The sequence below is a fragment of the Heterocephalus glaber genome, unplaced genomic scaffold (genome assembly GCF_053883595.1).
Source record: "Heterocephalus glaber isolate CG9 unplaced genomic scaffold, H.glaber_assembly_v1.0 deba00000676, whole genome shotgun sequence".
Classification (NCBI taxonomy): Eukaryota; Metazoa; Chordata; class Mammalia; order Rodentia; family Bathyergidae; genus Heterocephalus; species Heterocephalus glaber.
The window spans coordinates 21707719-21735491 of record NW_028258156.1 but is presented as its reverse complement, the minus strand read 5'-3'; the positions used below and the strand labels follow the sequence as shown (position 1 = coordinate 21735491).

At 34.6% G+C, this 27773-nt stretch overlaps 3 protein-coding genes across 11 annotated transcripts in view; 1 reads left to right on the top strand and 2 right to left on the bottom strand.

The window, feature by feature from the left end:
- Window positions 1–27773, bottom strand: part of Cog5 (component of oligomeric golgi complex 5) — a 316280-nt gene that overhangs the window by 228180 nt on the left and 60327 nt on the right. The window lies entirely within an intron of this gene.
- On the top strand, window positions 7417–14454 carry Gpr22 (G protein-coupled receptor 22). Of its 4 annotated transcripts, XM_087206500.1 has the most exons (4): window positions 7418–7841; window positions 8759–9011; window positions 9585–9695; window positions 11343–14454. In XM_087206500.1, exons 3-4 carry the CDS (start codon window positions 9616–9618, stop codon window positions 12664–12666), a joined length of 1404 nt encoding a protein of 467 aa, XP_087062626.1. In that variant the 5' UTR covers window positions 7418–7841; window positions 8759–9011; window positions 9585–9615; the 3' UTR covers window positions 12667–14454. The 4 variants fall into 4 exon arrangements, with proteins under 4 accessions (XP_004839722.1, XP_004839723.1, XP_087062626.1 ...); XM_004839665.3 differs by having other exon boundaries at window positions 7417–7841; window positions 8759–9695; XM_004839666.4 differs by having other exon boundaries at window positions 7417–7841; window positions 8759–9792.
- On the bottom strand, window positions 8186–27376 carry LOC106008932 (uncharacterized protein C10orf67, mitochondrial). The gene is given in 7 exon segments (XM_013070230.3): window positions 8186–25770; window positions 25773–26294; window positions 26297–26461; window positions 26464–26506; window positions 26509–26743; window positions 26745–27004; window positions 27155–27376. Coding segments are annotated over 7 exon segments (1803 nt in total). The 3' UTR covers window positions 8186–25414.

Here is a 27773-nt window from a genome sequence, read left to right as displayed (position 1 = left end):
CATTGGGCTCTTGTTAACTATGAATCTCAAGCTAACCTACCCCAAACAGAGACATGACACCAGAGAATTACAAGTCATCAGTGGTCAGATATTTCATCTTAAAAAGAGCTTAGCAATAAGTAAACAGGTATCCACTTTTCCAACTGTGTACTTGGTGGAAGAGCACTTGTCTAAGCATGCTGCAGGCACTGGGTTCAATCCCCACCACTGCAGAACCAAAAATAAATAAACAAGCAAACAAACAAATAAATAAACCTCTAAACTTTGGCCAGGTTGCCAGAAATTTCAGGACAGCTTGGGAAACAGTGAGACCTTATCTCAAAAACAAAACAAAATAAAAAAGGTGCACTTGGTAGTTGGGTCAGGCAGGTGGCACTGCTGTACTTGGGAAACGGACTGAGCTCTCCAACAGCCACCAAGCATTTAACTAAAACTGTGATTTTTCTTTTCTCCCAGGATGATACATTGTTTTTGCTAGTTCACTTCTCTACATGCAGCAACCCATGAGTGGGAGAATCTTCTTTAAAACTATAAGCATTCAGTCAAAACATTAATACCAATTACAATTTGGCAAAGAAAGCCAGAAAAACAGAACACTGAATAGGTCCAGAGACTCCACCAGAACTTCAGCTTTTTGGAATTTGAATGTTTATCCCCTACCTGCAGGAGCACACATCAAGGAATGTAAGAGACACACAAAAACAACTGTAGGAGCTGTAGGAGACTATATTATTTCCCCAGCAGGAGCTGGGGATAGGAAGAGGGGCAAATGGCCTGCAGGGGAAGGCTAAGGTGGTGGGAAAGATTTTGTGCTGCTGGCTCCTTACGCCAGGGTGGCGCCTTTCCTCCCTCTTCTACCTGTAGCTCCTGCAAGCACCTGAACCTGGATTTCTCCTGTGCCTGCTGCTACAGCTCTACTGATCAGTCTTCAGTGCCTTCTGCCTCCCTTGCCACCTACATAAGACCTGTACCTGCACGATGGGCACGTCTGACAAACAAGAGCTAGAAAAATTTACATTCTTCCCTCTCCTTTAAGGTCCCAACTTTACTTGGATTTTATCTTAAAACAGCTCAGGTTGGAGTAGAAGGAGAAAAGAAAATCAGTACAAAGAAACAGTAGTGCTGCACCAATAACAAGGATTTGGGTATATTTCCCAGTGGCTGCCCAATCAGACTCATCAAATGAATCTATAATGTGTTTATCTACCCAAAGCTCTGCATCCATTCTCATCTCTGACCTCTTTTTGTTTTAGTTCTTGTGAGCCCTTGATTCAACTGCTACAACCAAACTGCCTTTGCCCTAGGGCCCTGATAAAACAACATTCACTCTTTCCTCCTCTAGCCTACAGAGAGCATCAAGGAAAGCACCAGTGCAGCCACTTCATTTAATTCCACCTTTCACTACTTAGTCTCAAAACATTCGTTAACAGGTAGGGCAGTGGGGGACTTACTGGCTGTGACTGCCCCAACAACTGTTTTATTAGTACTGGGAATGGAATCCAGGGGTACTCTACCACCAACCCTTATTTTTATTTTGAGACAGGATCTCACTAAATTGCCCAAGTGGGACTTGAACTTGCAATTCCTGCCTCAGCCTCCTTCAGTCCTGGGATTACAAGTGTGTGCCACTGTACTCAGCAACTTAAGAGCATTTGCTACTGTATGACATATCCCCTAAAGGAGCCAACAGGGGCCCTGTTCTTTCCCTTGTTGGAAACCCTTTGTCAATATCATATCCTTGTCACCAAAAATGTCAGAAATTGTTAAGGGTCAGGGATTTTTCCTGTGAAGCTAGTTATCTTACTGCTTCATGGATGCTAACAGAAGATATAAAATACTGGGTCAGAGACAAAAGACTTATTATTGATGATACAGCAAACAAGATGAACATCATGTTGGTGACAGTTTACCATGCCTGACAAGTCCCCCTGGCAGAGGAACCTGTCCCAGCTGAAGAACAATGAGACTGGGAAATTTATTATTTTTTCTAATAAGCAGAAGTAAGTCTGCTCATCTGTTCTTCATCTGGCAAGTCATTACTTTATCCCTCAAGGTTGCTACCTACAAACACAATCCTGGGAAACAGACCAGATAAAAAGCAACTAGCTCTCTGCATTCTTGACATAGCTTGATTAATCAGGGCTGCTCAAGGCTCATGATGGGCAGCTTCACCCAACACACCCAATTCAATCTCATACCAGAGGCCAGGGTAGTACAATGAGATAAGAAAATAAATAGATCACACATGTTTCAGTAACTACCTCTATTTGCAGACAAAAATTGTCTACATAGACAAGATCATGCAATGCATTTTAAAACCTTCTAAGATTAATAGATGAATTTAGTAAAATTGCAAGATACAAAAACCAATTATATATATGCCAAAAATAAACCATTGAGATTTTTTAAAAATTAGATGTTACTTCCCTAGCATTAAAGAAATTAGGTAAAAATCTAACAAAATATCTGCAGTTGTATAGGCAACAAGCTACAAAACACTGATAAAACAAAGATAGGCTGAGAATGGTGGTACAATCCTATAATCACAGCACTCTGGGAGACTGAGGCAGAATGATCACAAGTTTGAGCCTAGCCTGAACCACTTATTGAGACCCTCTCTCAAAATAAAGAAAATTGAAAAATAAATAATAAAAAGGTCTGGAGATGTAGCTCAGCACAAAAGTCCTGGGTTCAATGCCCATTACCATAAATACATATATACATAAAAATAATGGACACTGTCCACAACTTGGAAGACAATACTGTTAATTTTCCCCAATTGCTGTATAAATTCTCTATAATACCAATCAAATAACAGCAGGAATTTTCCTAGACATTATAAACCAAAATGAAGACTAGAAGGTAGTAGAAGTACTTGAATATATAATGCTGAATATAACTAGCAGAAAGTCATCACTGATCACAGTTTTTAAGAATTATTAGAAAACTCTTTAAATCTGTCCATTTTTCCAAATGATTGATCTAAGTGGCAAAATGCATACTTCTCAGTCTATAGCGGAACTATTGTCTATGGAAGAATTCTGCCATTCTCTGGCTCTACATATAAAGAATAGCAGCCTTTATAAGCATTATGTATGTAATTAGTTTCAATAAAAGGCCATTAGATTATGGAAGGGAGCCATTCAACTATGTCTCCCACCAGAGTGGGGGACTCATAATAGCACAGGAGACTTGACATAGCTTTGTTAAACATATAATCCAGTTGGTCAACTGACTTGGCCTCAAGACACAGAAATGAATCTGATTCTGCACAGTAACTTAGAGTGGGAGAATTATACAAAGTAAAGGCAGCAACAAGAAAGAAAAATCAGTAAGAGGGCTTGGAAGCACAAACATGGCTGTTCACAGAATTCTTTGATTAAAATATAAGAGGAATGTTGGGCATAATGGAGCACACTTGTAATCCCAGCTGCTCAGGAGGCTGAGGCAGGAGTATCACAACTCTGAGGCTAGCCTGGGCACTTTAGCAAGACCCTGCCTCAAAAAAAACAAAAAACAACAACAAAAACCACCAAAGAATTCCAGCACTCAGGAGGCTGAGGTAAGAGAACCACAAGTCCAAGGCCAGCCTGGGCTACACAGGGACATGTTCCCCCCAAAAAAGGGAGGAAGCAGAAAAAAGGCTAGGGATATAGCTCTGTGGAGAGTACCCCTAGGTTCAAGTCCCAGTACCAGAAAAATAAATGTAAGAAGAAAAACATCAATAATATCAACACAATATGTGAAGGATGCAAAGAGGGATATAAGGCAGTCAAAATGGAAAGCTAGAAAATTGGGCTGAGTAATAATTTGGACAAAGCCCCCAAACAGACATTCCAACAGTAGTGTAAAAGAGGGAGATTAAACTGTGACAACAATCACAGGATCCAAAGTCTTGGTTTGAGAAGAGAAAATGGAAAAAGTGCCATGTATTTATTTGTGTAATACATGCTGGAAAATAATACAAATATATAGAAGAAAGTTAAATTTTTTACTTACTCAAGTGAGGTAACAAAAAGATGAGGAAGAATGGTTTGTGGAATTTTGTGTTACAGTTCTGATGCATGTACTTTATCCAACATAATTAGCTTTTAATTATTCTCTATAGATAATGAGTCATCAGCATTGCTGATTCTCCACTACTTGGCTACTCCCCACTTGGTGGAGGTTTCAGCAGATGGTCCATTTCTATTTTTCTGATAAAACATTTGTTGTGAAAGAAATTTAAAGTTGAAAAGCCAAATCAAATTTTTGAATTGGCTTTCAACTGAGACAATTCTTTCTTTCCTGGGCACTAGTATCAGAGAGTTCAGAGTTAACTATTTTAAGTATTTATTGAAAGCACACTTTCTGAAGCTAAACAGTTTAAAAAGTAATTTCCTGCAATTAAAAACTGCTTTTGCATATATACTTCACACATAGTTTCAAAGCACTTTGAGTTATGGTTAATTCCAATATTTCACAAAGTTGATTTTTTTTTCTTACAACAGATAATCATCAAAAATGTAGCATCACAAGTTGGATAAGAACAATTTGATACAAACAGTGCAGTGTAAATATAACAATCAATTACACTTGCAGTTGTGCAAATGTAAGAAGTGTATAAAATTAAAGACCTCATATCAGGACTTTTAGAAATCAAAAGAAATAATCAAAATATTTGTAACTGAAAAAAAAACCATAACTTTTGAAAAAGGCTTTTAATTGAGCTGTATTTTGAGGTTACATTCACCTTTGTGGTTTGTCATCACTGTGAAGCCAAACTGCTTTCCCAGTTTACTAATTAAGCAAAAACATTAACTTACAAAATTATAACATAAAATTTGGTTTAAATCACCAACTGTAGCATTTTTCAAAGTCAATATTCTATATGAATACAAAATATATTTCATGCACAAATGTGAAAAGTCTGTTACTATAGAAACAAGAATCTATAAGTTCTGATATGTTTTTATGACTTTTTCCATGAAAACAATATAATCTGATTCTCAATCCAGTGGTTTAGATATTAGCATATCTGTTATAAACAAGATAAATTAAAGACACCCAGTAAAGATCGCAGTAACGTATAAGCACCAAATATATTTGTGATTTTTTTAAAAAAGAAAATTCAACTAAGCATTGTAGTCAATTAAAAACTAAATGCTAGTGGGCCAGGGATTTAGCTCAGTGGTTTCCGGCATCTGCCTTGCAAGCACAAGGTCCCGAATTCGATCCCTGGTACCACTAAAAAACAAAAAACAAAAAAACAATTAAATGCTAGGGGAAAGGAAAGAAAGGAAAGGAAGAAAGTCTTTGTAAATAGTGGGGATGGAGGGGTTAAGGGAGTGGAGTGGGGGGAATGAGGGAAATGGAAAAAATAAGAACCAAGATATATCACGTAAAGGTACAAATTCCCAATGATGAATGTCATCATATTGTATACCTAAAATGTACCAATAAACTTAATGAATAAAAAAAAACACTGCTGTTTGTGATACATATCTTTAACTACATGTTACTTGTACAAGGAATACAAAGCAATGTTCAGAAACAAGCTTTTTTGCTGCTAGTACCGCTTATTTTTATGTTTTTTCAAAACAAACTGAATACAACTTTGAAACTTAGTCTCATTAATAAGCAAAGCATAGAAACAGACCTCAACAAAAATAAAAGCTATATACTGTAACCCAAAGAAAACTTGACTTACCAGAAGTTATATAGCTAATAACTAATGATAGAACCTAGATCATCCAATTCAAGTACTTTGATATTCTTCCAAAGAGAGAGAACAAATTACCTTAATGGGGTGGGGTTTGGATAGTTCTAGCCCTAACTCTGCTGGTAACACATGTAGACTTTTTAAATTTCTCTGTGCCTTCTGTACTCTATGGTGACATGTGACAACACATCTAACCAAACACTGGAACTTTTAGCCAGAAAACACTATATACATAATTTCCTTATCCTTATGAGAAGTTTTAACTGATGTTAACATATTTTCTCTGATTTTAGTTTTAAGCTTAAAATAACATTTTATGTGTATCAGTGTGGCTGCCATTCTAATAAGATCTTTCCTCCAACTTTCAAAATGCATAACACAACAAAGTTTTTAGTTTTAGTATTACCAAAGCCCTACCACCCAAGGCTCTGGAGAAAATTTTAGAAAGTCACAACAAAATTTTCCATATTACTCTCAACTATTCTTCTATAAAAATGCAATTCAAAACCTGTACTCATTGGCTATTCCCCAACAAATCTTAAATAATACCAAAGAAAGATTATGCTTTTCAAAATTAGAACAACTGTAATTACAAATAAAAGACAGGATATAACATTTTGAAAATGAAAATCACTAATACTTCTAAAATAATAGAAAGAAGTGAAGATTAACACTCTAATAATTCAGCTATCAGTGAAGGCATCTGATTGCCAAAAGTTATCAAATCCAGTCTATATGTACTAAGTCCAAAAAAATTTATCATCACTATTGAGAACAGAAATGTAGCTACAGGTAACCAAAATTAATAGAAATTTAAGTTCAGAATAATATTTTTGGTTTATTATTTATACCACTATTTTATTATTTTGACAGCATATATTATCTATATAATTAAGTACATATATTTTCAACATTAGCATACAGACACACAAAATATTTGAGAAACAACAATCCATTAAGTAAAGTGTCATGTCAAAAACAGAAAAAGCCAACTGAAACCAAATATTAATGGACAATGATCAGTATATACCCACAAATTAAGAGGGTTACTGAAGGTGAAGAGTAGTAATCTCCAAAAGTAAAGCAAATGATTAAAGTTTTATACACTGCAACTATGCTATTAGCAATGGAATGTTTTAAAAATATTACAGGATATAATTGCCTTAGCTCAATCAAATTAATATTTTAAATGAATTAATGAGTGAATGAATGAAATGAAAGAAATAGCTGAATAAATACTGAAGTCCTGACAACCTTAACACCTCAAGATGTTCACAACAATTTGGGATATAGAGATGACTTGAATACAAACAAATTGGTTGAAATTCAATGTAGTTCACTATAAAGGTGGAGTGGATTTCTATTTGCAGAACAAAGAACATCAACCAAAACATAACTACGAAAATATCATCAAATACAATCATCAAGGCGTCAAAAAGAATATATACTTTCTTACTATGTAAATTTTTCCTATACCCCCATCTTCCTGCATTTTTAATGTTTAGAATAAGTGACCAACAAACTAAAATAGAATACACATTTTAAAGACTAATTTATTCATTCTATTTAAGAACAGCATACAATCACTTATAAATTTAGTGTTTTTAAAAAGCATCCTTACATAAAACAGTAGGGGTGGGGAAATCCCTGCTATACATATGAAGCACAGTTTAAGCCCAATACAACTGACCAATCAAAATTAGTGAATGCACTGCATCTCTCTGCAGTGGAGAGAAGCGACAAGGTAGGCTGTCATTCTGCAAAAGCTGCTCAGAACAGGCTTTCCTCGGAAAAGCAGTGCCGTTCCTTTTTAGAAAGACTGAATCTAAATGTTGTCTCTGGAGACAAGAAACCTTCAGTATGTTAAATTACTTTCATTACGTATTTTCAGAGGCTTATTGATTGCACAGTGGGAAGAGTGAGAGACTGCAGCAGCCTCTAAGCAGCACTACACGTTCCATACATTAGCAGTCCTGCTGAAACAATGGCAAAGTTCAGACACATATTTTCATTAAGGTCATTTTTGAAGAGCTGTTTATGACCCTCGTCCCCAATCCTCTACTAACAAGTGAACAAAATGAATCAATCAAAACGGAAAATGCTTCAACTACATCAAGAATTTACCAAATCTTTAGCAGAGGTAAGATATGTTCCTTATTATAGTATACAGCTGCTTTTGAACCAGCATAGTGTGGTAAAATTACTTTGAAATTTTTTACTCTAAATTTTAAGAGTTTGCTTGTTGCTACTTATTGCTAACCATGTAATTTTTAGATTTATTTCTTTTAAAACATCATATATTTTAAATGTAATTTTTAGGATGTATTGTTAAACCAAAGAATATTCTGTTAATTCACTATGAAAACATTAGCTTTTAAGTCACTTTGAACTAAAATATTCTTAAAGTCATCAGTACAGTTTTTCTCTGGTATACAAAAATGTTTACATTTCTTGTAAGAACCAGGTTTAATATTTATTACTCAATTTTATGTTAAGTTTATTATTAGTCATATGCCTTGAAAATTAATTTGCAGTTATATTTTTGTATTACCTTTTGCATTTCAATCACATGAGCAATTCATCAATGGAAATTTATAGTACTGTACAACATAATCCATTCTAATGAGTTAAAATTTAAACCATGTGCTAACAATTAAGCAAGCTACAATATTTTTGCAGCATGAAATGTTAAATTTATTGCAAAGAGGGAATGACAGTATGTTTAATGTATATTAACTTCATAATCTCTGAAAATATATGTTAGCTTCTGTGAAGAGAGCAGAAATTAATTTAAAAATACAGCCTTTCTGTCATGGTTATATTTGCAGTGGTAACTACTGTTAATAAGACGATACACAATCTATGTCTGGAAAAGGGAGTATTTACTTCAAGAAAGTTAATTTTTTGCATATAACCATGGCTCTAGCAATACAGTTTGCTTATTTTGAGAATGAATACTACAGGATGTTAAATTCAGAAAAAAATAAGGAATTTTCAATTAATTAGAAATTATGATGAACGTTATTTCTTAATCATTTTTTTTTCTTTTTCACAAAGGCCCATAGCAACTAATTCAGTATTTACAACTGACAATATGAAGAATGCAACTGAGAATCTCCCTGGGTCTCTGAACCACCAACTGCAAGATATTCTTGTAACACATGATTTTAAGAAACTAAAGAGTTAAAACCAGAGACTAGGTCTACATTACTGCTGGGATATAACAAGTGGACAGTATTTCAAGAAGATGCTACAGAAAATAACTACAAAAAGAAACACAATATAACTGTAAAAGCCTGAAAACAAAATGGTGAGCATTTTTAAAGGGGGAGTTTATATTTTAACATACCAGAATTGTGGAAGCTACTGAGTCTTGAAGAAACAATGAAACATGAATTTCAAAAAGGAGAATGACATACTTAACCAGCAAGTAAAATAAAGCTTTCCCAAGTGTTTTCTGCAGTAAATATTCAGATATTCCAATCAATTGATATGACTAATGGATTTTTCCATCTGAGCTTTATGACCAATTATGTATCCTCTTCTAATGAAAACAAACCAAATTAAATAGCAGATGGTTTTTATCAAAAGAACGTGGACTGGATTTATAATGCAGAGCAAGTTATGTGATCAAGAAATCACTTCAAAATAATGAGGGCTGCCATAGAAACAGACTTCAAATTGTAACAAAAGGATGTCTAAATATATTTTAGAAGTTAGAAACCTTATGTTTCCTTTTCTGTTTTCACATATTCTGGAAAATAAAGAGACACTATCATAAACTCCCTCAAAGGGAGACATAATTCCTATCATTTGGGGAAGTTTCTCTTGGTCGTGACTTTTAAGAGCAAAACAAACACAAATATTATGTACTGTTCTTTAGAAATCCATCAGCCAACTAAATCTCATAATTCATGCAGTTGAAGTACTGGAGAGAAAATGAAAGAATTCCTACAAGACATGAACTAAAACACAGCCACTTCACTGTTGTCAGGTAAAAATTCATGTCAAAATCTGTCAATGACATCATGTATTAATTTGTGAAAAACTGCTATAGTGAGCCAAAAGGCCCATAAGGCAACAGCAACCAGGTAGGTCAGAATATGCATGCACCCCACAACACTGTTTAACAATTACAAAAGAAAAAAGATGCATTTTTCTTAATTGTTGTCTAACTTGACGTTTCTGCTTTAGCTAACTGATGTGACAAAGACCTGGCATTTAATCTGATAGTTCAGAAAATTTGGCACACTAAATTTTCCATTTTTTCAAGATTTCAGTGTTAGCTAAAACCTCCGTATATTTGAATAAATATGCCTCTAGTAATATTTATACCAACTCAAAAGCAATTAATAATGTTATCATTTCTGTTTCTGAAACATTATCCCAAAAGTAACATCCATAAATAAAATTATATTTCTAAAACTTGTCAAAGGTAAAATCACATAAAAGGTTAACATTAATTTTGAAAATTATTAGCTTTTATAATTTATGTTTGAATATATAACTGCAGTCAAAAAGCTGTACTTGAAATGTGAAATATAGTTGGTTGTATGATTTCATATTTTAAACTGAAATATACTTATTACAGATATTTCAGACCAGAAAATCAGATATAATTTTTATAAATTACTCTAAACTCCTACATATTACAGATTTACATGCATTAGCTAGAGAGTTTTTATTTTTTTCAAAATTATACACTGGGGGAATGTATACAAAATGTTTCACAGATAACGTGTAACTTTAAAAGCTTCCTTAAAAAATGGCTTCACCTACTGCTTTTCACTAAAATTTCATTTTTCACTTTAAGAACTCTGTTTAAACAAATAAAACCAATGGATACATTCTTTTAAACCACTTCAAATATAGCTATTTCTTAATATATATTAGATTTCAATTTTCTCTTTCCACAAGATATAAGAGGATGTAGTCAAAAAATAAATCATTCAGAAGAGTGATTAGTGATCGTGTACCAAGCTTTGTGGCATTTTGATTTGGGATACTACCTCTTCTTGTGGTTTTCACAAGTTATCCATTGTAAAAATTCACTATGATATACAAAATATTTGTCATTTGCCTTTTTCTGTGAGAAGGAATTCCAAATATCCTCTAGTGCTTTGTTAATTTCTGAGTACATCAACATAGATAAGATAGTATCTTTACTATTTATCCTTTTAAATAAATACCTGTCTCACTCATTTGAAATCTTACAGGACTATATCTACAGTAATCATGTTAAAAGCATATTAAAATAGCATTTATTTCTATCTACTCACAACATTTTTAAATGAAATGTTAAAAAAGACTAAAATTAGTTTTGCATACTGGGTAGTTTTATTGCATAAAAATATACTGTCTCTCAAAAATAAATATCTCAATTATTTCCAAATGATGGAACCCTTTTAGTATATTAATTTTATACTATAGGGGAACAATCCCCACATAGTTTCAAAAGGAGAACACAATTTCCTTTCAAATTAAATCACTGTCGCTTTGACATTTGTTAATTCTACATTTTCCACTAATAGTTTAGGAATTGTAAGTATACAACAAACCTATTTTTGTTTACAAAGAATACATGTTTATACATCATTCAAATTGCCAAATATCAAATAGTTTATTCTATTTCACTTTCTAGGGAAAAAACCAACTGCTCCAAAATAATGTGCTTTTCTCCCATTCTGGAAATCAACATGCAGTCTGAATCGAACATTACAGTGCGAGATGACATTGATGACATCAACACCAATATGTATCAACCACTGTCATATCCATTAAGCTTTCAAGTGTCTCTCACCGGCTTTCTTATGTTAGAAATTGTGTTGGGACTTGGCAGCAACCTCACTGTATTGGTACTTTACTGCATGAAATCCAACTTAATCAACTCTGTCAGTAACATTATTACAATGAATCTTCATGTACTCGATGTAATAATTTGTGTGGGATGTATTCCTCTAACTATAGTTATCCTTCTACTTTCACTGGAGAGTAACACTGCTCTCATCTGCTGTTTCCACGAGGCTTGTGTTTCTTTTGCAAGTGTCTCAACAGCAATCAACGTTTTTGCTATCACTCTGGACAGATATGACATCTCTGTAAAACCTGCAAACCGAATTCTGACAATGGGCAGAGCTGTGATGTTAATGACATCCATTTGGATTTTTTCTTTTTTCTCATTCCTGATTCCCTTTATCGAGGTAAATTTTTTTAGTTTTCAAAGTGGAAATAAATGGGAAAACAAGACACTTTTGTGTGTCAGTACAAACGAATATTACACTGAACTGGGAATGTATTATCACCTTCTAGTACAGATCCCAATATTCTTTTTCACGGTTATAGTAATGCTAATCACATACACCAAGATACTTCAGGCCCTTAATATTCGAATAGGCACGAGATTTTCAACAGGGCAGAAGAAGAAAGCAAGAAAGAAAAAGACAATTTCTCTAACCACACATGAGACTACAGACATGTCACAAAGCAGTGGTGGGAGAAATGTAGTCTTTGGTGTAAGAACTTCAGTTTCTGTAATAATTGCCCTCCGACGAGCCGTGAAACGACACCGTGAACGAAGAGAAAGGCAGAAAAGAGTCTTCAGAATGTCTTTATTGATTATTTCTACATTTCTTCTCTGTTGGACACCAATTTCTGTTCTAAATACCACCATTTTATGTTTAGGCCCAAGTGACCTTTTAGTAAAATTAAGATTGTGTTTTCTAGTCATGGCTTATGGAACAACTATATTTCACCCTCTGTTATATGCATTCACTAGACAAAAATTTCAAAAGGTTTTGAAAAGTAAAATGAAAAAACGAGTTGTTTCCATAGTGGAAGCTGATCCCCTGCCTAACAATGCTGTAATACACAACTCTTGGATAGATCCAAAAAGAAGCAAAAAAATTTCTTATGAAGATAGTGAAATAAGAGAGAAATGTTTAGTACCTCAGGTTGTTACAGACTAAGGAAAATTGTAAGTTTCATCAAATTATATTCAGGAGAGTTTTAAATTTAAATTGTAAAAAATGAAATTACTGCCAAATATAAGAAAAAACATTTTAAGTATTTGGTTATGTTGTAAATTTTCAAATGTTAATGTCAATTAGATTAGGTCATATATATTCAATTTCTTCATTACTTAATGTATTTGTTGCATGGCAGTTTGTTAAAGTAATATCATGTTTCGTCAATAATATGTCCATCAGGAAATATTCATGTAAAGTCATATTTTTTAAAGCATAAATACATAGCCTTAAAACAGTGTATAACTTAAAAATGTAACTGACACAGGTATCCGCTTTTTAAAATATATAAAGTGTATTGTTTCTAAGTCACAAAACACAGATACGTTTATATGATGACAACTGGAATAGCCTTTAACAAAAACCACAATCATAGGCTCAAAACAAATCAGTCCTGGAGTCTCTGTACCACTGTTACGTTTCCTGATGTAGTGTACTTGCTCTATTATTTCATGTTTCAAAAGTAATCAGCTATGTATGAAACTTCATTCTTCCTTTTGAATGTAGAAAATCACAGGATTTCCTAGTATTTTAAAACTCATGAACCAAAAACAAACTCCCTATATACAAACCAAGACAGGGAAAATTTTAAAGTAAAGTTTACTATTAAAAAAAAGACTGATTTTCTAAGATCAAAGATACTATGCTTATAACATACAGAAAAACCCAACAATAGAGGGAAGGAAGAAAACAGTAGCACCAGCCTTTTTCTTCCTCACCTTGCTTGATTCTAAGCCAAATGTTCTAGGTTAACAAAATACTGGATTAAAAAAACAATAGTGATTAAAATAAAGTGTTTTTTTAACTTTATTCATCTTGGCCTTTTTGTATAAACGAAATTAACTGTACAAATCTGAATACTCGAAAGAGGAAAAAAAGGACTTTTTATAGCATTGTAGAAAAGCCTAACAAAGCCAACTGCTTCTAATTTTAGATGCAGAGCGGCTTCAGAGTAATATAATTTATACAATGTTCCTAAGCAATCATAGCTCCTAAGCTTTTTATAATAAAGTAGTTCTGTTTCCACTCTGAAAATAATTAAGACAACAATAAATCTTGTCACTTTTTCTACTTCATCACAACATAATAAGCATTCTTCTCTTCAGTCCTCAATTCATGTTAGAAAACTAAGAAATTACTAATTCTAACTGTAGATTATAAGGATTGGAAATCTCATAGCAAATAAATATTTTTCAATTTGTATAATGTAATAAGCTGGTAATGAGTGCTAATATCACTATCAGAAAGGTAGCAATAAGTTATTTAAAATAAGCCAAGTACTTGTTATAGTGTAATTTATTAGCTGGACAGCAATTATTTTATTTTCTAATACTGTATTCACTACAGCTCATTTCTAAATTTAAAAATACATATCAGACAATAATATATCATTTATACAAATAAATGAGATTCACCAAGTCTAGTTTACTAAATACTCTAATCCCCAGGGAAATGAGCATCCTGCAATAGCTTGAATTCACTGAGCTTACTGCCCAATTAAATAGTGATTTACTTCTGATAATAATGCTAACATAATATTAAATCTTGCCAAACACCCAATTTCCTTCTGCTTTTCTTTCCATTGTTTTTTGGAAATAAAGAAATCCTTTAACTTGACAAAATGTAGCATAAGTAAGACTGATTTTTTTTCGTAAATCCTGAAAGAAACCAACACATCATGATCAAAGGTGTTAAGAAAATTTTCAATCAATAAACACATTTGGCACAGAATATGTCCTGATATCTTTATTTGAAATTCGAAAATGAATTTATACTTAGACTCCTAAGCATAAATTAAAATTTTAGTACCTACTTTTATAATCTTTGGGGGGGGGTACTGGGGATCGAGCTTGGGTCAGCAGGCAGAACCACTGAGCTAAATCCCCGGCCCCACTTTTATAATCTTAATAAAAATCAGACTATTTTTAGAGTCTTCATGTGAAGAAAAAAACACTTTGTGTTTTAAATATTTTTAATATTCAGGTTTATTAAGCATGCCGAAGAATTCAGTAAAGGGGCCAGGGATGTAGTGGCACTGCACTTGCCTAACAAGCGCAAGGTCCTGAGTTCAATTCCCAGTACTGGAAAAAAAAAAAAAAAGAAAAGAAAAAAAAAAGAATTCAGTATAACAGCAGATTTCTTATCTATTTGCCTAATAGTTTTCTTGAGGTCTCACTTTCTGTAATAAGAAACAAACTAAAATATAAATGGCAGACATTATAACTTTGCCCTATAAACTATTTCTGTACCTGTCACTGGAGTAAACAATAACAAGCACTTAGCTCACCTGTAATGATCTTTTGGGTATACAAAAGAGCATCCATTTATCTACAACAAATAAAATTTATACCTACTGACAACGTTTAATAGCTTTTTAGTGTGTTAAACAGTACATAATATGTGAACTAAAATAATATCTATATGTTAAAAATTCAGCTTTCAAAAAAAAAAATTCAGCTTTCAAAAACTATTCACAAATGTTTCCAACAACTGACCTCTGGTTAAAATCAATGAACAAGTTTAGACAACTTTTACTTTTTATGACATATTTGTTTTATGAAAAGATTTAAAATCACTATCCTCAGGATAGCTTTTGTTCAGTATGTAAATTTTCCTTGTTACTAATAATTTTAACCTCCAAAAAGCATGAATGCTAATTTTTCCTAAAAAGCTAGCCTAAAAATTTAAAAAGCAATGCAAGATAGGTCAAGAATTCCATATCTAAAATGTTTGGGATGAGTAGTATTTTTTTGTTTTGAGACAGGGTCTCATTATGTAGTTCAGGCTGGCCTTGAATTTACTATGTAGCCCAGACTGGCCTCAAACTCACAATGAGCGATCCTCCAGCCTCAGCCTCCTGAGTGGTGCAATTATACATATGCACCACCATGCCTGGCTCCATCAGTATTTAAGATTTCAGAATTTTTCTGATATAGAATAGCTATGCAAGATATAACCATATATTTTTTTCTTTAAAAATTCATTTATGTTTAATATGCATCACATCTACATAACCTGGACATAATTTTTAGTTTACTTACATTTCAATGGAAATCTATCTCATGAGGTCAAATGTAGAATTCTCCCCTTACAGTGTCATGTTTGTGCTCAAAAAGTTGTGATTTTTTTGGAACATTTTGGATTTTTGGATTTCAGATGCTCAAGTTATATTAAAAAGTAGAAAAACATCTAAAATAAGAGAAAATGTAGTAAATGCTATAAAAGAAAAGTTCTTATGAAGAAAAGCATTATGTTGGATTTAATAACAACAAAAGCATTGCTGAAGAAAACAACTACAGCATGTTCTGGAAAGAGCACATATTCCTTATAAGGAAAGCAATACAAAAGTGAGAAGTTACCTAGGAAGTTATATTGGGATATCGGAGCAAGGGAAAAACAATATGAGAAATGAGTTTCCAACAACACTTAACAGTAATATGCAGACAGAACTGATTCTGTAAGACACAGAAGACAGAAAGCTACTGCCATGAGCTTGATGTGTAACAAAAGGACCAGCAAAAAACAATGGCAGGAGCTCCCCGAAGGAGTGTTGGCTGTGACGAGCAATGAAGGCAGAATCAACGGGGGTCATCAACTCTCTAAAAGGCAACTGGTGTGTGGCGATAAGGAGGACCTTAAAATACTAGATAGCCTTTAATGACTGAAGAACTATTTCATTCAGCTATGTGTACAGTACATGGAAAACAAGGGCAGCACAAAAAGAATTTTGGGGAAAGCACTTTAATGAAGTAAAATGAATAATATTATTCAAGACTGTTCACATATTAGAAACTATTTAAAATTAGATTGTCAAATTCACATTTTAAATTATCTATTTTACATCTTCCATTTGGTTTACTCCATTTTCTTGTGGAACATATCTTTTTAATTTTACTTTGTAAAATTTTATAAATACATACTGAAAAACTATCAACATATATATAGTAACAAAATGAACAAATACTATGCTTTGCTTTTCCTCTCAATTAATTATGAGCACCCGGCGAACTCATTATATACATATTTTCCTCATTCTTTGTGAATAGGTGCATAAAGATAATTTTTCTAAATTTAAAAATTTAAATATAGCAATATTTCTCAAGATAATATTGATAAAGCTCAAATAACTAAACTTTTTTATATTATAGTCAAGCAGCTTCAAACTATTTCAAGGTCACCTTGGAAAATGTAAGAAAAGTTTGTTTCTTGATCTGATGACTGCAATAGGTCATTTTTCTGAATGGAGGCAAGAAGCAAGAAAAAATATATAAAATATTGTATTTCTTTTCCTCCTTTTCTCCAAAAAGAATGAGAAATAAGAAAACTAAGGAAACTTTTGGAGACGATTTTCTTTATATTGTAATGATAAACACTTTAGTATATTCTCCTGAATGTAAACTAAGCTCTCCTTTCAAGGAACTCCTAGGAAGTTAAATATGAGTTGAATTATAAATGTTAGAGGAAAAAAGAAGTCCAGATGATATCGTAAAAAGAAAGAATAAGGAGATAATAAAACCAAGATAAGGTTGGAAAAAGACCTAAAATACTTGAAGATGTAGCTCCAAGAGATAAATGAATCAGAATTGTGGATTACAGTTCACAGAAGAAAATAAATATGAAGACTGATCTTTTTCCAAAACACATTCAAAATAATGAAAGACACTACAGCTGACAGTGGACCTAACAGAAATATAATAGCATAACTGTATCACAAGAGGTAGAATATTATATTACAGCAATTCAAAGATGTTTGGAACACAGTTCTACTGAGTTGTAGAAACAAATGGAAAACTAGCTTATCACTAATATTAAAGCTATCATCTTCTAAGGAATACTGTCTTTGTAGGAGGAAAAGAGCTGAGCAGACTTAATGACACTATTTCTCCCTTGGCTTATGATACCACAACATATGAAAATAAGCCCAAGTACTGTATCTCTACCATTCTAGTCACACATTTTTTCAGACCCCAGTAAGCTGTATTCATGGCTTTCAAGCATGACAGCTCTGTACTTCCACCAGCAAGTGGTAAAAAGTGTTATCATTCCTGTCACTGCCACCAATATCAACTCTCCACTACTATCAAACCCTAAAGCACCACGTCAGATAAGGAAGGAAAGCTGAGTCTGGCACTAAGGTAATTTTCCTCACCCTGTTTTTATGAAAGTAGTATGTCATATTTTTCTGAGAGGTATTAAGCAAGGCAGATTCCCAAAGCACCTCTACCAAATTTTCAGGATGTAAGGAAAAAGCAGCAAGACAGGATGATAAGTTATAAAGAAACTGCTTTCTCCTCAAACAGCTATGACATAGAATACTCAACACAAAATTAAAAATTTCAATGTAACATAAAAATTTGTAAATGTTATTGCTAATAAATGAGGGCTCTGGTCATGTTAAATATAGGCTACAGGAGTGAGAAACATAAATGGGAGTGCAGTGAGATGAGAGAGACATGTACATCTTAAATATGCAGTATACGTGACCCCATTCATATTCTTTATGTTAGGTATTTTGGCTGGATATAAATGATTTTATAGTGATTGGGTAAAGAACAACTAAAGGCATGTATTTCACTCTAGATTATTAATATCTTAGGACCCAAAAGATGTAAAAATATCAATTTACATACTCTACATTTTAAGTTTTCTTTTCAATTCTTAAAAAATATTTACTGTCTGAGAAGTATGTATTCATCTCAGATACCCATTTTTGGATTGGGTCTTTAAAATTGGGGGGTTGATTTTTTTCAGTTCTTTATATATTCTAAATATTAGTCCTTTTTGTCTGAGGAATAGCTGCCAAAATTTTTTTCTTATTCTATTGGTTGTCTCTTGGTGATTTCTTTTGCTGGGCAAAAGTTTTTTAATAAGATGAGATCCCAGGTGATTCTTTGTAATATTTCTCATGTGATAAGCACTTTGTTCATAAAATCTTTGCCTACCCCTATGTCTTCAAGAGTCCCACCTATTCTCTCTTCCAGCAGGTTTAGTGTTTCTGTTTTAATATTTAGATCTTTGATCCACTGATTTTAGTTTCATGCATAGTGAGAGTCATGGGTCTAGTTTCAGTCTTCAGCATGTAGAAAGCCAGTTCTTCCAGCACCATTTATTAAAGAGGCTATCTTTCTTCCAGTGAAGGTGTTTAGCCCCTTTGTGGAAGATGAGATGGCTGAATGTGTCTGGAGTTGTTTTTGCATCTTCTAATCTGTTCCACTGATCTTTGGGTCTGTATTGGTGTTTGTTTGTTTGTTTGTTTTGGGGGGGTTGCCAGTACTATACTGTTTTTATCATAGTAGCTCTGCAATATAACTTCAGGTCAAGGACTGTGATGCTCCCTGCCTTGCCTTTGTTGCCCAGAATTGTTTTTGCTATTCTAGATCTCTTCTGGTTCCAAATGAATTTTAGAAACATTTTACCTAGTTCTGTGAGGTATACTATTGGTATTTTGATTGGGATTGCATTTAAATCTGTATAACAATTTTGGGAGTATGGCCATTTTTACTATGTTGGTTCTTCCCACCTACAAGCAAGGGATATCTTTCCATTTTCTGACATCCTCTTAGATCTCCTTTTTTCAGAGTACTATAGCTTATGTAAAGGTCTTTCACTTCCTTTGTCAGATTGATTTCTAAGTATTTCATTTTTTTTTCAACGCTATTTTGCAAGGCATGGTTTCCCTAATTTCTGTCTCAGTAAGTTTGTTATTTGTGTACAGCAATGCCATTGATTTCTGAGTGTTGACTTTGTATCCAGCTACTTGACTTAATTTGGTTATTGAATCTAGAAGTCTTTTGGCGGAATTTTTGAGGTTTTTGTATGTCATCTCCAAATTATGACAGTTTAACTTCTACCTTTCCTATCTTTATTCTTTTTATTTCTTTCTTGTCTAATCGCTCCGGCTAATGTTTCCAGAACATATTCAATAGGTACACACAGCAAATAAGTATATGAAAAAAACGTTCAACATTACTGGTCATTCGAGAGGCAAATTAAAACAACGCTGAGATTCCACCTCACTCCAGAAAGAATGGCTACTACCAAGAAATCAACCAATAACAAATGCTGACAGGACTGTGGGAAAAAGGAACCTTTGTTTACTGCTGGGGGGGAGTGCAGAATGATGCAACCACTGTGAAAATGTGGAGAACCAGAGGTTCCATTTGACCCATCTATCCCTCTTCGTGGTATCTTCCTGAAAGAATTAAAAACATCATATCACAGGTGATATACGCACTCCCATATTCACAAGCAGCACGGTTTATAGTAGCTAAATCTTGGAAACAACCCAAATGCCCATCAACTGATGAATGGATAAAGGAGATGTGTTTTTTATACAAAGGAGTACTACTCAGCCATAAAGAAGGATAAACTTGAGACATTTATAGCTAAATCAATGTACCTAGAGATTATACTCTTAAGAAAAATAAATCGGACACACATGTAAATATTTCATTGTTTCTCTGGTGTGAGAAGCAAAGTATAAATAATGTATAATAGATATTGTGAAATAGGAAGAAAATGTTCAAATGGGAAGGGGCACAAGGGAGGAGAGAGAGGGAAAGGAAGAAAGAAAAAGTGAGAAAAGAAAGATAAAATGGAAACAACTTCTAAATTAGATGGGGAAGAGGGATCGAAGGGGAATGGGAAAAAATATGCATCAAGATATATCATGTACAGGTACAAATTCCATACAATGAATGCAATCATTATGTATATCTAAATTGTACCAATAAACTTAATTAATGATAAAAAAATTCATTGTCTTTTGGTACTGAACAAAATGCTAGCAAACTATAGCCTAATAACTTTATAAAACTGATTTAAATTCACAACTAATAGTTAAATTAAACTTTCAAAATACTTTCCAAGTAAGTGCCTGATATACTCTTAACTGGTCAGTAAATATTAGCAGAATGGAAAAATGAATAATTTTAAAGCTTCTGACCTAGTATTGTATCTTGCCTAGAACAGGGTTTCTATATCAGAATCCTCTACAGTGCTTGTTTAAAATACCAATTCCTGAGCCCTTCCTCTGATTAATCAGCACCTAAAACACTGTTTTAAATAAGTACTCTCAGGTGGTTTGTGTGCCACAGTTTGTTTGTTTATTTATTTGGTACCAGGGATCGAACTCGGGTCCTTGCACTTGCGCAGCAGGCAACGAAACCACTGAGCTAAATCCCCAGCCCGTGTGTGCCACAGTTTAAGAAACACTACTTAAAGCCATACACAGTGACACACACCTGTAGTCCCAGATAATACCAGTAGAGAAAATGAGGCAAGTGGGTGGCTTGTACCCAGAAGTTCAAGGCTTCCCTGGGCAGCAATAGCCAAGGCACTAAAATCAAGTAAGACTCACTACTTTGGGTGTCAGAAGCTAGATTCTATCAGGTTGACATTCAGGTAAGTACTAAATGAAAAGGTACAATCACAGCTCAGAACTCAATTCAGAACATATTGCCTTCCTGGAGAAAAAAAATGAAAAGTCTAATTCATTTTAATTAGTTAAATTTTAATTGGATTACACATACTATAGTACAACATGAGCTTCCTAGGAACACAAATTTTGTTTTTGAAAAATAAGTTATTTAGACAAAAAGTTTCTTTTAAAACCCATATACTCTCAGAAGATAAAATAGTACCAAACATGAAACATTTGTATGGCTACCATTTGCAATTAGATTATCCTATTCTAATCATAAATATTCTTATTGAGTATATTTGCTCATTTTAATACAAGATATGATAGTAGACACAGAGGGTAAGAATTACTCTTTTTTTTGGTACCAGGAATCAAACTCAGGACCTTGCACTTGTCAGGTAGGTGCCAGCACCACTGAGCTAAATCCCCGGCCCCTAAGAATTACTTCTAAAATAATTTTACACTGGAAACACGACAAAACTATATTTTGTGTGTTCGGAACATATGTCATTCAGGTTTAAGTTTGAGTCAAACATTTTTCCATTTTTATTGTTACTTCCTTTGCTTCGACAAAATTATTTTTCGATAATTTTATGACATTCTTTAATTTCCTATTCTGCTTTATAATAGGTTAAATAACACTAATTCTTAATAAACACTTCAATCAGTACTACAAAAATCACTATTCTTGGGGCCGGGGATTTAGCTCAGTGGTTTCGCCACCTGCTGCGTAAGTGCAAGGACCCAAGTTCGATCCCCAGTACCAAAAAAAAAAAAAAAAAAATCACTATTCTAAGAATATTTTTTTGCTTTTGGTTTTTTGAAACAAGGTCTTCCTATGCAGCCCAGGCTGGCCTCAAACTCACAGCAATCCTCCTGCCTCAGCCTCTCTACTGCTGGCATTACAGGTACCACCATATCTCGCTCTAAGAACATTTCTTACTAATCCTTTTGCTAAAACAAATTTACCAGACTCTGTTATAACTCTTTAAGCATTTTTATTAATCAAATCATAGAAACGACCTGTAATAGCTTAGTACATATTATTGAAAATGTGCTGCTAGTAAATTTAACTTAAAGATACAGAGACAACAGTTCACAATAGCTACGGTCACTGGATAAAGTCACCTTATAGAAAATAATTTCTAAATAATATACTCCAGATAGACAATGAGTTGGTATAAGGTTTCCTGAAGTTTTGTAAGTGCCTGAAATTGGAAGCAAAATGTCACAGGTGTTTATATGTCTATTTCTTGGAGCAAAATTTGAAAATTCAGTAAGATCCTCCAAGGATTGTGCAACTCAAAATTAAAAATTATTGTATTAGGAAGAAAGCTGGCAAATAAAACTGGTAAATGTCATATGTAACACCCAATACTTTACAGTGTACTGTGTTGCCGGCATTTTAACAATACAAATATCAATAGATTACAAGAGATATTTGTCACTTTATTATAAAATAGACTTTATATCAGATGATTTTCCCCAACTAGAGGTGAATACACACATTCTATTAGGTAGACTAGACGAGGCAATGATGTCCAGTAGGTTAGAATTGAAATGCATTTTTGACTTAACAATATTTTCAATTTAAAATGAGTCAATCAAAATGCAACCCTTTTTGAGGTTGAGGAACATGTATGTAAGACAAATTTTTAAAACAAAATTTTAGGTACAATTAAATGAAAAAATAAGTAGTAAGATCAGAGCAAGGAAGATGACAAGAATTAAAAATATTTTTAAAACCCTACATGAAATGAAAATGTAAAATACTTATTAGTAAGTCCTCCATTCTTATAAGAGCGAGCTGTAAATTTTGTTCCCTGCACTTTCTAGTGGGTCATTTGGAAAGGAAAAAAAGGAGTTGATTACATAACTCTAAGTTGATAAGATAAAAACCCTCTAGCTGCTCAACAGTAATAAAAACTACAACCATTACTAAGACCAGAAAGCAATGTCTCTCATGGGTCTTTTCAGAAAATATACAATGTGTAAACAACATTTTCCATAACTCTAATATAATGTAAGTTTCATGTGGTTTCTTATATCCCCCAATGTATAAAAATGGCCCAAACAACCTTACAGAAAAGAAAATGAGCAGTTTCATAACAGTGATGATTACCATTTTCCTCAATGTAAAATAATGAAATCAAACTAAAGGGAAATTTAGGAAAAAGAATTACATGAGAATCAGTAACAAAATGTTTTCCAGATACTGTATAAGATCCTCAAAAATTCTGGTTTAATCTAAAGATACAGTCTTTAATACAAATTCTGTGACACTCTTCTAAGAGATCAAACTGGTTGGGAAGAAAGGTGGATATTTCTAATTGAAAAGAAGATGACAGATTTTGTTTTTGTTTTGGGGAGCTTTATTCAGGGCTGGGGATTAAAACCGCGACCTTCACACTGAACTGCATCCCCAGGCCCCTTTTTTTCTTTTTATTTTGAGACAACATCTTGCTAAGTTGTCAAACTGCCCAGGCCAGGTTTAAAGTTGCGATGCTCCTATCTCAGCCTCCCAAAGTACTGGGACTACAGGTGTGCACCACCCGAGCTAAGAGAAGTGCTCTTAAAAACCTTTCTTTAGGTCTCCAGGTGATTCTGATGGTCTTACTCCTCCCCTTCCCTCACCTCCTAACCTTCAGAGATTTGATAATGAAGAGAAATGCAAGGAATAATTTACCTTCAAAAGAAAAACTGTCCAGAAATATTCTGTCTCAACAAACTTCTGGAAAAAAAAAAAAATTGGCAGAGAAATGGTTAAATCTCAACCTAAAACTAAACAGCCACCTGACCTTAGAGAAAGATCAACATCCCTACAGTGCACCCCACTCTCATGCAGAATTGGCTGTTACTGAATTCTAAAATGACAGGCTAAGAAGTCAACTTTCATTAACTAACTTAAAAATCTACTTTGTCTGAAAGGCCTGATTCTCATTAAAACATCTTTCTACTGATGATTCCAGAATGGATACAATAAAAGCTAAAAAGGAGAAAAAAACTGTTCTGAACTCCCAATGAGCACCATAGAAATATTTTATCACCATTGTAAATACAGGAAATAAGGCATAAGAACCTATTATTTTTATTTTTTTATTAATTTTATTGGTACATTTTAGGTATACAATATAATGACATTCATCATTGGAAACTTGCACCTTTACATAATCTCTCTTGGTTCTTATTTTTTCCCCCTTCCCCTGCCCTCCCTTCAACCCCTCCATCCCTCCCTATTTACAAAGACTTTGTTTCCATTTTTTCCTTTTCTCATATTAATTCCATTCCCTTCTTTCCTTTCCCCAACCCCTCCCACTTCCTTCCCCTTTGCCCCTTTTCTTCCTATTTCACATTATCCATAAAACCTTTTAGTCCTTACTTAGACTTTGTTTCTCACACTAGAGAAACTATTCGGTATTTACACGTGTGTCCTATTTATTTCACTTAAGAGCATTGCCTCAGTGTGCATCCATTTAGCTATAAATGTCTGTAATTTCTCATTTTTTATGGCTGAGTAAAAAAAGTACATTTTCTTTATCCAGTCTTCAGTTGATGAGCAACTGGACTGCTTCCAAGTTTTAGTTATTACAAATTGTGCTTCTATGAACATGGGTGCACATATATTATTGTGATATGATTTTTTTAATTCTTTGGGGAAGATCCCCAGCAGAGGAATAGCTGGGTCAAATGGGACTTCCAGTCCTAGTTCTTTGAGGTATCTCCATACTGATTTCCACAGTGGTTGCACCAGTCTGCACCCCCACCAGCAGTGGAGAAGGGTTCCTTTCTCCCCACAACCCTGCCAACATTTGTTATTGGTTGATTTCATGATAGCAGCCATTCTTTCTGGGGTGAGGTGGAATCTCAGCATTGTTTTCTTTCTTTCTTTTTTTTTTTTGCGTTAAATGCCTTGAACTTTTTAATGGAAGTCCAATCTTTTGCACCTTTAGGCACTCCGCACAGCCCTGAGCCTGGAAGCACAGAGTGGATCTGACCACCCCTCAGGGTCTGTGTGCTCAGCCAGTCCAGCTCAACCATCACACAGCACTGCAAGTGTTTCCTCAAGGCTTGGAAAGCTGTGCCCGAAAGGGCGCACGCTGAGTTCTAAAGTTCAGTGCTCCAATAGTGTGTGTAATACAGAGAAATGGAATAGTCAGTCTGGAAATGGCTTGGAGACAGAAGTTCCTTGGCCAGGGAGGCAGACTGTTCTGGGGCCAAGATGAAGACAGGCCCTTTTCTGGCCTCTGCTCTGCCCAATTTCCTGCCTGGTTAATTGGGTGGGTTCGCATCTTGCCTGGGGCTGCTCTGCAGTATGGATGACTTCTTCAAAGGCTGCATAAAGGCTTTTGAGGAAAATGGCTGATCATTCATTGCGTCCACGTACTTCTTGTCTAGTGAAGGGAAATGATTACTTGAAGAAGATGCGGTATCCATCAAGTTCACTGTGGACTGCACATATAAGGGTTTTGCTTTAACATAATTGAAGGACGTATCAGCGGGTATTGCAAACTGACAAAACAGTGTGTGCCTGGTGAACATCTCATTCTTAAGGGCATGAAAGCTGTTTCTGAGAATAAAGAATCTCTTCTCCCAGTTTTTGCTTATTTGTTCTGATTCCTTTCTAAATCACATTTCTTTTTCACATTCTCTAAATCAGCCTTTAATGTTTCTATTTTTGTCTTCAAAGCTTCGTCTTCATCCTTAGAGAATGATACTTCCACTGTCCCTTCTGCATGCACCACAGCTGTTTTAGATTTAACCTTCTTCCTCAAGTTGGTTCCTTCATCCAAAAGGTCTTTTGTTTTATTGTCACTCTTGGTGGCCTTGTCTCTGTCAACGTTGCGGGTCTTAAGCCTGGTCTTGGAGCCAACGTGAGAGAGATCTGAAATGTCCACTGCCTGCTCTGGCCTTGGAATTTTCTTCAATGAAAGTTTAGATTTCTTCGCTCTGACAGGCTGTGTACCCATGGAACCAGAAGTTGCCCTTGGATATGTCATGCTCCTGGGCTGTGACTGCCACAGAGATAAAGAGGGTTCCCTCTTCTTGGATGATTTCAGGTTCCTGGCATATATGTCTGAGTCCTCTTTGTACTTATTGATCATATCTTGAACTAATACTTTTTCACAATCAAGCTCATATCATAATCTTCTCTACTATCCATTAACTTGTGAATGGTTCTCTGATTCTGTTCTGAAATCTCTTTCAGACTTTTAAGTTCATCTTCTAATGCTGAATTTTCTTTTATATTGAGTTTGACTTCTTCTTCAAGTTCTTCAACAACTTTGAGCAGTCTCTCATTTTCTGTTTTGTACTCCCAATCTCCCTTTCTAAGGTTGATTTGGAAGAGCTGGTCTCGCCAAAAAGTCAAGTTTTTGAAATCCTTCACACTGATACAGTTCTTCTCTTAATTCCTTAATAATTTCTTCCTTCTCTCTCAGTTTTCTTGACAAAACACTTAATCTGACATTTTCTGCATCATTCAAAGCAGTTTCCTCTTCCGCTACATCAAAGAATTGCTGGTACATCCCTTTGATGACAGCAATGGCATCAGCTAACTGCTGCTGAAAGCATTTTCTCATGTTCTCCTCATTCTGTTGATTGTTTTTCCATCTCTAGGATCCTGTCATACAGAGCGATGGAGATATTAGAAGACTCCTCTTTAAGTCGTTCCTCAAACTTCAATTGAACCAATTCTTTAAGGAACCTAAAATCCACCTGAAGGGATGTAACAACCTGCACTAACTTTTGTGTAGATGAACTTAGCTCTTTCAGAAGCAAAATTTCACTGGCATATGTTTGTGTAGCATGGTCTGTAAGGAAAAAGCCAACTTTTAGATCATCTGAAATGGTATTTCTTGCCTAACTCAATCCCTGGGAGAGGGTGGGCAGGATTTGAACCCTGGCAATTGGGCTCCAGAGTTGGCACGTTTAAGACATGAAGCTGTGGCTCCCAGGCCTAGAGCCTCCAGGCAGGGCTGCACACGTGGCGCTGCGGCTCCCACAGGTTACCTGGGGTGGCACTGGAACTGCTGAATAGTGGCCTCGAGGTTCTCGACAAGCTTCCAGCACTGCTGCGTTCTGGGCACCTCGCTGGGGTCCTGGTGGGGGCGGGGGGGGGGGGCTTGGCCATGCCGCAGGGCAGGGCGCCTGCAGCAGAGTGGCTCTGGGGCACAGGAGTTGCTCAGAGTTGTTTTCATCTGCATCTCTCGAATGACCAGTGAGATTGAACATGTTTTCCTATGTTTACTTGCTATTTCTACTTCTTTGTCTAAGAAATGTCTGTTCATTTCAGATGCTCATTTTTGGATTGGGTCTTTAAATTTGGGAGGACTGATTTCTTTAAGTTCTTTATAGATTCTAGATAGTAGACCTTTGTCTGAGGGACAGCTGATGAAAATTTTTTCCCACATTGTGGGTTGTCTCTTCACACTGTTGGTGGTTTCTTTGCTGTGCAGAAGCTTTTTAGTAAGAAGAGATTCGACTTGTTGGCTGATTGTGCTAGTTCATGGGCAACTGAGGTTTTGTTCATAAAATCTTTTCCTACACCAGTGCCTTCAAGAGTTCTACCTAACCTGTTTTCAAGCCGGAAGAACCTATGATTTTTAAATGTAGTATTCTTCTAACAGAC